At 40.8% G+C, this 12945-nt stretch overlaps 2 protein-coding genes across 2 annotated transcripts; both read right to left on the bottom strand.

Annotated features, from left to right (window-relative positions):
* On the bottom strand, positions 1-4724 carry lmod2a (leiomodin 2 (cardiac) a). The gene is made up of 3 exons (XM_062390221.1): positions 4449-4724; positions 1177-2382; positions 1-138 (listed from the first exon to the last, which is right to left on the bottom strand). Exons 1-3 carry the CDS (start codon positions 4722-4724, stop codon positions 118-120), a joined length of 1503 nt encoding a protein of 500 aa, XP_062246205.1. The 3' UTR covers positions 1-117.
* A 2716-nt stretch (positions 4725-7440) lies between these two features.
* On the bottom strand, positions 7441-12945 carry asb15a (ankyrin repeat and SOCS box containing 15a). Its single transcript, XM_062390222.1, has 5 exons — positions 12658-12945; positions 11310-11481; positions 10286-10811; positions 9594-9747; positions 7441-8616 (listed from the first exon to the last, which is right to left on the bottom strand). The coding sequence occupies exons 1-5, from the start codon at positions 12878-12880 to the stop codon at positions 8441-8443; spliced, it is 1251 nt and encodes a 416-aa protein (XP_062246206.1). The 5' UTR covers positions 12881-12945; the 3' UTR covers positions 7441-8440.

Here is a 12945-nt window from a genome sequence, read left to right as displayed (position 1 = left end):
CAAATAAGTGTTGTGTGACAAGTTCAATAAGATATTGTTAAAAAGTGACATTTCATGTGAAATAAAAAATTCAATATTTCAGCATAAAGTGAGAAGAGTTGTGATGAGTCTGTGAGTTCAGGTCTGTGACAGATCCACCTGAAACGACAGACATCAATCATACGTTAACCACGTACAGCAGATCTTTAAACAAAAACACAAAGTTATGGGAGCTCTGGCCTTATTCGAAACTGATACATTTCAAACCTTTTATTATATTACATTGCATTATATTACATATAATTTAGCTGACGCTTTTATCCGAAGCGACTTCCATTACTGCATTCAAAATCTAAGAGATGGTGTGGAAGTTTATTATTATATCATCAACATAAGCCAGATATTTTAATTGTCAAAAAATAACAATTTGAATATATCTTGTGCTATAGGGCATCTAAGTAAATTTTTAACCACAAAGATTTTGATGCAACTTTTTTCCCAAAGAAGATGAAATAAATATCATATGTTCCAACAACAAATGGCTTCGGTTTCCCGTGATAACAACATGATGTTTTGATCACAGGAAGTGAATAAGAAAGGAAATAACACAATAGTCACTATTACTTTGAACAAATGAATGATAACTATTAATCATTGATTTCAATATTATTATATATTATACTATCCATATTATTTTATTTAAAATTGAGTTGACCTAAGGTAACTTGCTGAGCATGAACATCCTGTTTAATAGGTTTAGTTTCTGTTACTCAATAGGATATTGCAAGAATTCCCAACTTACTATTATCAAGAACTACCTGAGCCCGGTAGCCCCGGTAATAAACAATTATCATACCCATTCTAATGAAGTTGCAAACGAATAAAGTTAACTACTTTCACAAACTGTGACTTATTCTCTAGGTAGACATTTGGCCAACACTTTTATCTCATCAGCTCTCTTCCCAGGAGCTCTCTGAGTGATTTGTCTTATCAGACAGCAGTGAAGAAGTCAAGCTATTTATAACCTGAGTGTCAAGGAATTCACAGAGTGACAGAGACTGTCTGCTGACAGCCGGCACTCACACTGAAGGGGTCTAGAGGCTTTTGGAGACTAAATTATTTCTGTGACGCTTTTACTCAAGCAAAACAAAATTCCTTCAAATGGTTAATGGATAAGTCAGCAGCAGGAAGTCTTACCCTTTTTAAGGACCTGATGCTACTTCCACGAATCGCCGCCATCAGGTTGTCACGGCTTGACCTCTGTGGCGGCATCAGTTGTGATGGTTCAACTCGTGTCTTGTGCAGTGATGGCTTCAAAGCGTTTTTCAGGTCTTTGAGAATATCAGCACTCTCCTTTTCATTGGCACCATTCTTGAGCTTCTTTGACTTGGGCTTCCTCTGGTTTGACTGACCCTTTGTGCTGTTGGAACCTTCATGCTGTTTGAACATTTCGGCAATCTTCCTTGTTGATGGGTCAAGGGATGAAGGAGGAGGTTTTCTTTTCTGAGTTTCAACAGTCTTCGAGGATTCTGACTGCATTTTTAGTGGTTTGTTATCAGTAGATGAACCAGAAACCTGTCCAGACACCTCGGGAGGACTTTGTTCCTTCTTCTGTTGAAGCCTCCTCTGTCGCTGTTGGTCCTGGTTGCGTGTCAGGATACTGGTTGCCGTCATCCTAGGGCCTGGTAGGTCAAACTGGTAGCCCAGCTTCAGCAGGGTTGTGTTCTCCCGCAGCAACTGGACCATATCCATCTCCACCTTACCCCCACAGATGTGCCTCTGGTTGTGAAAGCGAAGCTCCACCAGCGTCCTGTTGTCCTGCAGTGCTGCGAGCAGAGACAGGATGCCTTGACCCGACACAAAGTTGGACTCGATGTTCAGGTTTTTAATGGAGCAGTTCTCTCTGAGCATCTTGGAGATTGCGAAAGCGACACGATCATCAGCATGAGTGTTGGCAAGACTGAATACATGCACATGTGTGTTTGTGCACAGTGCTTCAGCAAAGCGAAGCAATGTCTCCTGGGAGATATCTTCGATGTTGTTGAGGTTGACTTCATCCATGGCAGGGTTGTCTCCCAGAATCTGCTCCAAAGCTTTGTCGAGAATGGTGGGGTTCCCACTCGGTCTGTCAGAAGGCATGTCCAGGTTTAGGTCTGTGGTTTCAGTCCTCAGTTCACCCCTTGAGCCTTTAGAAAAACTGTTCTTTTGAGGACATTTACTTTTGATTGGAGCCTCCTTTTTACACTCATCTTTCTTTTCCACCTCATCTGCCTTTGTATAATTTGTTCCAACATCACTGCCTTTTTTATTTAAAATCGTTTTCCTGTCATTGTCCTGAGTCTTGCCACAGTTACTACTGGTCTCCGACACACGCTTCCCCCTGCTCTCATCTGGGTAGCCCTCCTGAAATGATAACAAGACAGGAAATTAGCTCGAACTCTGACATTCTCCAGCCTCTGGCTCTTAATTAATGTAGGAACCCTCTCCAGTATTGGCAGACAGTCATTAAAGTTGTCATTTCTCAGACAGGCTATGTATATTTTTAGACAATTTTCCAGTAACCATTTAAATAAACTGGACATGTGACATTATACACAAATTATTATAAATAAAATATCAGTGCATTCATGTAAAATGATCATCAGCCTACTAATTCCACAAACAACTGTGTCATTCTGTATGTGGAACACATATTTTGTGAACCGTTAAACTAATCAACTTCATACTTTGCATGTCTATTCTTAGTGGTCCTGGGAAGTGCAATGTCAATTTGGTGCAAATTTAACATGTGATACGTTTAATATTAATACAATTAATTAATAAATAGGCTCCAGTGCTCTGTAGCAGTCGGTGTGAGTGGGGCAGTGGGACCTCAGTCTTTAGACCGGGTGTGAACATATCTCTCTCTACATCCTCAGATAAACTACAGCAGTGGCCGTCTGTCAACATGTATTTCACAGTCAGACTGTCACACAGACACACACTAACAGCAGAGTTGCTGAGCGCCGCTGTCATGGCAACAATTTCATAGAATTACTTCCTGTTTGGCATTTTTTCTTCAAAGAAAAGCGCATTCGTTTTTTTTTCCTTGAATTCTTTATATCAAGATTTTATTTTTCAAAAGTTGTGAACTTGGGTCTGAAGATTGTGTTGATTCGTTAACACACCTGATGTAGCAGCATGCTATTCATCAGTTCAGTGAATCATTGGAACTTATATATAAACCACACACATGACCTGCAATAAAGCAGTTTATTTTTATGTAAAACATAAATTATAAAACAATAAAAAGTGACTTTATTTAGTTGATTGGAGAACTGTTTGAGGAGGACTCATGAATGACCAGGAACCATACTGAAGTAGCTCCAGAGCATCAACACTTGTCGAGCAAACAGCCCATTCCAAGTAGTGGTAAAAAGTTAAAAGCTAAACCAAAACCAAACGAAAAGCAGAACCACATTTGGTTTTTGCACAAGATTACACTGATATGAATCAGGAAGATGGAATGTTTAGCATGAGATGTTTATTATAGCCTTCAACTGAATTACAAAAAGGGAAATCCAGATTGTCAGTCTTGTAAATGTCAAGTTCTCAGATCCAACATTTTTCAAAATGAAATTGGACAGTGTGTTATTAAACCTTTACTGCCATGTGAAAACCTAGTGTTCCGGTCACACCTCCAGTCATAGTGTCTTAGTCTCCAAGCCTGAGCTGAGAGAAAACTGATAAGATCACTATTCGTATTATCCTCTAGAGCCACAGAGGACATACACATTCTGATTGAAACTGTCTTCACAGGCTGAGTAGGACTAACCATCACCATATCAACTGATCTAAATATGAAAACATTTTTGTTTTGCATTAGTCTAATTTTGGCAGGGTTGGACTGTTTGGTAATGTCACCTAAACATGTTCACTCTGGGTAGTTAATCTGACCGCGTCGGTCTGCAGTTGGGTGCTGGTCACAGGGGGTCAATTGAACAGCTGCTGAACCAGATTACAGATTTTCAGATTAAATATGTTTTTTTTATTGGTTGTTGATGCAGCTTTAAACATTCTGTCTGCTTGTTTGAACAACAAAGTGTTTGACCACAGGTATTTTGTATGTGATTTGATCTCTTTAATGTTTCCTCAGCTAATGGTTTCAGCTTATATCTCTTACATCTGTCAACACATCAGTGACACGAACTGTGTCGATGAACAGAGATTCAGCTGAAGGATAGCTTTATTTTTCGAACATCAAACAAAGAACCTGGATACTGAGAGAAGATTATGTGAAGTTTTGAGTCGCATCTTAAATTTAGTTCTTCTTAGCAAAAACACAACAATAACAAAAAAAGGAAGTTTTAAGACTATGCTGGTTTTCAGCAGGGATGCTGCGGTTCGAACACCCTCTGTCAAAACATGCTTGCATGGTTTTTTGTTGTGATACAGAAAACTTGAGAAGAGTATTGATTTCCCCCTCTCACCTGTCTAGGGATGGACTCCACCTTCTCATCCTCTAGCAGCTTCTTGTTCTCGTCTTCCCAGTATTTCAACAGAGCCTCCCTGTCAAAGTTGCCCATCGGGGTTTTGGCAGTCTGGTCTTTCTGCCTCAGGCCGATTGGCACATTATCGTCAGGGTCAAGGTCAGCCAGCTCTCTCTCCAGCTCCTGGAGCTCCGCAGAGGACAGCGTGGCGAGCAGCTCCTCTTCATCTACCTCCTCGTACTTCTTCAGCTCACTGTGGTACCCAAAGGTACTCATGGTTCAGTTCTGGTTTTAGGACCGTCTCAAGCCCTAAATCTCGAACTCCCTGTCGCCCTTGTACTTCCTATACTTAAGACAATATTCCTTAAATTGATCTCTCTCTCTGAATTTTGTTCATTGGCTCATCCTCCATAAGATAGCTTTAGATGAGGGATGATGTGGGTTAGTGGTGACTCCTTGTTCATCTACTGGTCTCTGCTGGCAGAGGACCCTGACAGGGAGAGAGGGGAGGGCTCCCATGCCTCCGATGTCTGTCTTTTTATAGTGTGTGTGTGTGTGTGTGTGTTTGTGTGTGTGTGTGTGTGTGTATGTGTGTGTGTTTGTTGGTGGGTGTGTGGATGTGTTGGTGGGGGGGTTGATGAGATAGGCTTACTGCAGGAATGTGAGCCCTATGGCCTGCAGTGAGAGCTCATCAGTGACTCGTACGCCAAGGAAATGAAAGGAGCAAAACTCTGCGGGGAGACATCGGAGATGGAGCTGTGGGGCGTTATGTAACATGGCAGGGCACAAAAACAAGGTTGTGGTGTTGTCAGGGAAACCCTTGTTCTCCCAGAGGAGGGTGGGATTAGGTACAGTGCAGCTCAGCCAGGTGCTGACGAGGACTGTTGATAACACCAGGACACAACAACATCCAATCAGATGGGAAAGAATGCAGTAATAATCCTCATCTTTCTTATGGTGGAAGAAAAGAGAACACTGACTGATTTTGATGTTTGCTTTAACTAAAGAGAGTGGGAAGTGTGGCAGGTTTAACAAACTGAATTTAACCCTGATCAATGACTTAGTGCAAACAAGACAGGTTTTCAGCACCAGAACAGCTGATCTGAGCTACTTCAATCAACTAAGTTTATTAACTCATCGATGAAGAATGCTCAGATACTATTAATCACTATGGAAACTGGTAAATAAAGAGCTTCCATTTTAATCTGGTGGAGCAATGTGTGGCAGTGCACATTTATTTTTTATTTTATATATAATCATGCTCACTCATGATCTGGTCATGATGTCCCGTCAGTGTGACCAATCACACCATGAGAAATATGTTTTTATAGATCCAAGTGATTGGTAAATGTTACAGTGCAACTGAATCTGACCATCAACTGAATGTCCACAGACAGACAGTTTATGGATTTTATTCTGAGCTATTTTGGTACTGTTTCTTACTCTTGTTGATTAAGGGCAGAGGAGGCCACACCTTGTTAAGCACTATGATTAATTTGTAAACTATTAGATGCATGTAATTTACAAACCTGTATTGCTATTGTAAAATGACATGTCCACACCAGCTCCAATGAATATGTTACACGAGGCAATGCATTGGCTGACCATGCAGCTAAAATATCTAACAAATCTGATAACTCTGTCAACGTCATCTGCATGTTGAAGTGTCCTTGGGCGAGATTCTGAACCCGGGGTTGTCCCTCATACTGCTCATTCAAGCACTGTATGAATGTGTGTGTGAATGGAAAGAAACTGTACAGTAAATCACTTCCAGTGATCTGCAAGACTCTAAATCTGTTTAAACTTAGAGGAGCCCCTGGACAGGACACACTCTGATCGGAAGAGACATGATCCGATAATAATTCCCTCTGATCACCCACCTATTGAGCAGCCAAATGCCCTCCGAGGGGTGCAAAGGGATGGCAAGAGCATCATCAGCCCCAGACCTGGACAGCGTCCCATATCATTTCTTGTGGAAATTAATAAGAGTGGCATGGGTGAATCAAATTATACCCAAAGCTTGGGGCAGAGCTGAATCCTCATTCAGACAATTCCGGCCCATCAGTCTCCTCGATGTAGAAGACAAGATCATATTTAGTGTCATAGCCCCAAGGCTGGCAAGCTTTCTAGTAAAAAACAAGCTGGCGGATAAAACCAGTTAAATTCTGGATTTTACAATGATACAACTGTTCACATGTGTAGGCGACGAGCCTCCATTCAGTCATCTGGGACAGTTCTGCAACTTACAGTATAATGCTTCCTCTGTATGCCGGCATGTGCAGACCCAGTGTAGGAGTGGTCACATGATGACTGTTTTATGGACAGGGAATAAAATTGATACAAAGCCAAAACACTGGTGTGGACAGAGATTTGTTTTAGTTTGAAATGACAGTTTGGACATGAAAGGTAAAGCCTAAAATTACCCTTTTCCTTCTTCCTGAGCGCTTCGTTTCTATTTTATTGGCTTTAATCATATCATATTTATCCTATAATTCTATTTTCAGGACACTTTGGCCCCTGCAACAACACTGGTGATCCAGACACCTCACTGACCACAAACTCTGAAGAATTTTACATCATGTGTGAATTGGAATCTACAAGATACACAGTGTTTATATTTTAACTTAGTGTCCCCGCCTAAACCCACACACACACACACACACACACACACACACACACACACACACACACACACACACACACACACACACACACACACACACACACACACACACACACACACACACACAAACACACACACACACACACACACACACACACACACACACAGACCACAATGCTATTTATAGGTGTCATCTGTTCCAGTGTATTTAACGTGCAGACCATTCCACTGCACCTAATGGAGAGTTGTGTCACTCTGCTCACTTTATCCACAGCTAATGACAAACAACAATGAGCCGAGCAGTTGTATGAATATTTAATGTGTTATTATAATTCATCTGATAACAACAATTTTTTCAGTACGGAAATTAGTCCACATGCTGTTAGACAACAAGTCGAAGAGAAGCAGTTTAAATAATAAAGTCCTGAGAAATGAAATGACTGACGACTTGACTGACAGAATGTGTCACAATTAAAATGTCAGACCTGCACTACATAGAAAGTACTTTATATATTAAAAAATACACTAAGCCTTCAGCACTTATTTTTTAACTGGTGGAAAATAATTTCACTGAATTAAAAGCTCCAGATTTCCATAACCAATAATCATTGCTGATGAGCATGGACTTCCTGCAATCAGCACTGAAACCAAAAAGATTGCAGCTGACAGGTCATACACAGAGAGACTGACATAAACTTACATTGTTCAAGGAAACCTTCATTCAAATGGCTAACAAAGTAAAACACAACTTTTTTTTACTTTTTTCAATGTTTTTCTTCTTGTCAGCAAATCCTATGAAAACCAACAAAGTTTTGATTTGCTTTTCAAATCTTTCTGACCTCCTTAAAAAGATGTTGTGGCTCAATGGGACCTAATGACGACTTAATATTTTAAAAAAACTGATCACTGAAGTTTATTTGCAATTGTTCCTTTAAGATGAGGAAATTGTACATTAACAATAGACTATTTTTAATGGTTTATTAATCCAAATTTGGTGCATAAGTAAATATTTGTGGTCGCATGATGGTGTTGGTGGTACTGAGGCAAATAAACTACTAAAGTAAATTGAAATATCCTGGAGGGTGATGAACTGATCAACATTATCTTGGACTCTTATAGGAAAAAGAAGAACCACATGTTTTGATCAGTTTTATATTACAAATCCATTGAAATCAATAATATGGGCACATGCAGCACATGACCTGAAATGTTTCCAAAAACACCAGTTTGCTTTTGATATTTACATTTTCTGTAAAAGCGTCACAGATAACTCTGTCACAATACTCACATTTCAAATATACAAAGTATAATATAGTATATATCATATAATAATAGTAGAATAGTTACATCCCCTGAAAATAAGCGGTTCTTATATGATGTGTTCAGGGTCCTGATTGTAGAGATCAAGTTCCTGGTACAGTATGAAGCTCTTCAGTCGGGGAGGGAAAACATGTGAGTTCATGATTTCAGGATTATTGAGTCTCTTCAGTGTCAAACTCCTCCTAATCACGAGTCTGCACAGGTGCCTGAGGAAGCGAGGACTGCCTGGAGAGCAAGGTTACAGAAAATTATTTTTAAATCATACTTACATGAATCACACAAGTGAGAGTATCAAACAGAATGATAACATCACCAGTGGCTTGTTATCGCTGGTCACGGGGGTGCTGCCCCCTTCAACATCCTGAGAAAAAGAAAGCCTATTTACATGTTTTTATATAAATTAATTAGGTGATAATAATTTACTTGTACAATGCTCCTGGTAGACTGTAAGCACCTGTGAGCATTCAATACAAATTGTTTTTAAATTATATTTGGCTAATTTCTGTCTTAATAGTGTAAAAATACTTCCTGGTGCCTGGTAAACTACGGTGAATGTAGATCCTTAAACTTTTGGTAACCATGAGACTGAGGCTTCTCTTTAATTGGTTGTTGCAGATTTTGCACTGGACACAGCTCTCTGTGCCCCAGACACTCCCACTTTTATAAACAGTCAATTTTTTTTTTATCTAATGTGATTGGTCGACCCTCAACGCCATCTCGGGTACATCCGCCATCACTGAGTTACCTCTGCTGCGAACCGGCAAAGACATGGAGATTTCAGGTGGGACTGCAGCAAATACGGTAATTTAATTATAAAACACCCTTTCACAAGATTAAAAGAGGATAAAGGCCTACAGGTCTGCTACTGCCCCCTTCAGGTTGCATTGCACATTATAGCTGCAAGAGTTTTACCAGTGGTGATGCTAAAATATACAGAGAAAGTCAAGCTAGCAGCCTAAGTGTCCTTGGCAAGATACTGAGGCCCTAAAATGGCCTCTCATAAAAGCTGAGTGTTCTAAAAATGTAAGTCGCTTTGGATAAAAGCATCAGCTAAATGACATGTAATGTAATGTTATCAGGAAAAGGCGTCTTGTGATTAATTAAGTTAGTTTTCACAGTGTGGTTCTGCATCTGCTTGTTTTTTCAGCAGGTTAGTCTGCATTTCCTGATACTTCATGTCGTAACATCATGAGTGAACTCACTGAGGATTTCACATATTTCAGGCCACTCTCTCTGTTTCTCCAGGATGAGTGTGAGCTTGGAGCAGATGTGGACGTGGCTGACGTAGTCGAGCAGAATCCGGACCACGTTCCCGGACAGATGCATTAGACAGCAGAGACTCATGAATTCACAGAACTGGAGAAAAACAGACATTCAAATTTGTTGCGATTAAAGATTGTTGGCATAATCCTTCATTCCAGATTTCAGACTTGGTGGTTTTTGCGACGAATGACATGCCCACACTTTAGCTATGACTGAGAACTAGACTAGGGCCAAATAAAAATTGACTTTATTCTCATACATTTTACCTTTTTTCTATTGAACAACTTTTTTTCATAATATTACGACCTAATTCTCGTAAAATTACAATTTCATTCTCATATTATTCCGATTTTACTAGTTTAGGGTTATTTATACTGTACTGTCAGACATGAATTGTTTCATGCTTCTGGTAAAATGTCATATCATCTGGCGTATCAGCTGATGAAGGTATTATTATCGTAAAGCACGTACGATCCTTGCTGATGTTTGTTGAGGCAAGACTAGCTCTTTATCAGTTGCCAGTCTTTGTGCTAAGCTAAGCTAACCAGCTAATGCTGATGAGATTAATCTCATAGGAAAGCAGCTAAGTGTATTCCCCAAAATATGAAACTACAAGTAATGTCTCACTCACTGGTATTTTCCCATCCACATCGTCAGTAGCCTTAAAACTGGTGTCGTGGTGACAGTGAAAGCACCTCTCCACTTTGTAACCATTGTTGAGCAGCATCCTCATCATCACCTCATCCTTCAGGCAGTACTGTAATGCCGTAGGAAACACTGTGTCGCTCACCACCGTGAAGTAGCAGTTTACGTCTGCTTTGGCTGCCAGCAGCAACTTGACAATCTCACAGCGCCCGGACCTGACTGCCACCAGGAGGCAGCACAGCGGGTCCAGGTTCGTCCTCGCTCCGGCCACCAGAAGGACTTTGGTGGAGTCAACGTCCCCGTTGGAAACGGCACAGTACAAGGCACTCCTCCTCATGTCCCGGTAGTTTTCGGAGTTTCTGGTGCTCATACGGTAGTTGACATCAAAGCCGCAGGCCAGCAGGAGCTGCAGGCAGCGTCTCTGGCCACCCTCCGCTGCTGAGTGGACTGGGCTCTGGCCCGCTTCCTTGATGGCTTTCTTAGTTGTCAGAGGTATCAGCATTTTCAGAGCACTGTAGGAGAAGAAAACACAGGTTGAATTAAGCAATAAGAGCCAATCAATAAGAGTATTTAAAGGCCTGAAGTGAACAGCATTTAAAATGGCAGAATTTATTGGAAGAAATCCTCCATCACTAGGATCAATGAAGCATCCCTCTCTAACCTCGAGAAGCTCTTGAAGATAAGAGAACAGCTCCATCCCTGAAACACCTTAACATGTCCGACCAACACTTTTTTTGGTGCATTTCTTTACCTGACCTACCTCACTTAATTCTTAATTAACAAATGTTGCACTTTTGAAAATGCTTAGTGTTGTCCCTAGTTGTAAGTCCCTTTGGATGAAAGCATCTGTCTAATGAGTAAATGTAATGTTTATTGTGAAGATCTGCAGAAGGTTTTCCCTGTGACACTTTATAGTATGACCAACCCTTTAAAGCCCAACTTGTGTCCCCTCCAGGCGGCTGTGTTCATTATACCTCGCGGTCTGACAAAGTTTGACAGAAGATGCTCACTCATAGTGTCCGGCATATGCTGCCTTGTGGATGGGCAGGTGTCCAGTGATGCTGGGCAGGTCGGGGTTGGCTCCGTTGTCCAGCAGCAACTGAATGCAGGCAGTGTTTCCTGACCCGGCTGCATCCAACAGGACACTTTCCCCATTTAAGGCCTGAGAGTTCACTGTGCTGCCTAAATATGGAAGCCAGATTAAACAGGACAGGACATTTTTATCTAAAACTGGAGACAGGTGTATAGAGAGGAAGTTGATAATTATTTGGCAAAACTCTTTGGTACAAGGACATTTGTCAAGCAAATTATTCACTGTTAATGTACAACTCCAGTGCCTATTCTAAACCTGCCTGTTTTAAATGTTCTGTTCTCTTGGCCTCTGGTATCTTTTCGGAGCTACTTCTGAATAATTTCTTGTCATTAGTGAGTCCTCGTCAGTTATATACCAAAAATTGTCACTTTATGTTGTTTGTGTGTTGGATGTTGTGTACAGAGTTTTTAATAAACAGTCTATGGTGCAGAGCAAAGATAGAAAACTGTGTGTTTATCCTAGCTTTATCCTACTAGGTTGCACTTTATAGTCAATGTTTTTCATAAAATAAAACTGAATTTGCTTTATTAGTTTCCACGTCCGGCCTTTATACAATCTGAATGTTGTTTTTTCATATATTGCATGTCGATATTTCAGAGGACTGTCAAGCTTCGAGAAAATCTTCAGACCCAAGTTCACGCCTTTTCAAAATAAAAACCCGGTAATTCAGCCCAATATAAATCAACAAAACAAATATTGTGATTTTTCTTTGAAGAAAAAATTGCCAAACAGGGAGTGATTTTATGAAGGATGTTGCCAAGATGGAGCTAAGTGTCTTTGTCAGTCAAATAGGGTGAGATCAAAATATTAAAATCATCAAAATGTTCTGCAGGATTTTTGACACGTGATTTGACCCTTTTGTTAAACATTGCTGCAGGATGTAAAAGAACACATGTTCAACTCAGTTCACAGGCTGAAGGCACACTGCCCCGCCCCTACTGACTGCAACAGAGCACTGGTCGCATGTTAATTACATTTTCATTAGTATAAGTATTGTATCGCAACTCTGCAATGCAGTTTTTCTGGTATTTTAGAACACAAATACAAATTGTGAAGCTGATCAGATGAACGGTTCACAAGATAGATGTTCCACATACAGACCGACAGACACACTGACAGGAATTTATGGAATTAGAATTAGATTTCATTATTGGTTTATAACATTTGGCATAGTAGGACTCCACAATTTCATCCTCATGTTTTGATTTGTATATTCATTCATTCACAGTCAAGAAAACTGCAGTTACAACTGTCTTCACACTGACCGCAGTTCAGCAGAATCTCAGCGATGTGGAAATGTCCGTGCTCTGCGGCCACAGCGAGCGGTGTCACCCCCGACACGTCTTTCTGGTTTACCCGCCCGCCGTTCCTCAGCAGCAGCATCAGGATGTCAGCGTTGCCGACTTTGGCTGCTTCATGCACGGCCGTCCACCTCTTCTGGCAAACCTGCTCCACCCATGCACCGTGAGCCACCAGAGCGTGTGTCATCTCATATGAGCCGACCCTCACCGCTGCAAGTTGACGAGAAAGTTAGGAACTTTTGATCAGCAATG

This window comes from Platichthys flesus, chromosome 6 (assembly GCF_949316205.1).
Source record: "Platichthys flesus chromosome 6, fPlaFle2.1, whole genome shotgun sequence".
NCBI classification, from domain to species: Eukaryota; Metazoa; Chordata; class Actinopteri; order Pleuronectiformes; family Pleuronectidae; genus Platichthys; species Platichthys flesus.
Note: the sequence above shows the minus strand (reverse complement) of the source record. Positions and strands in the feature narration are given on the sequence as shown.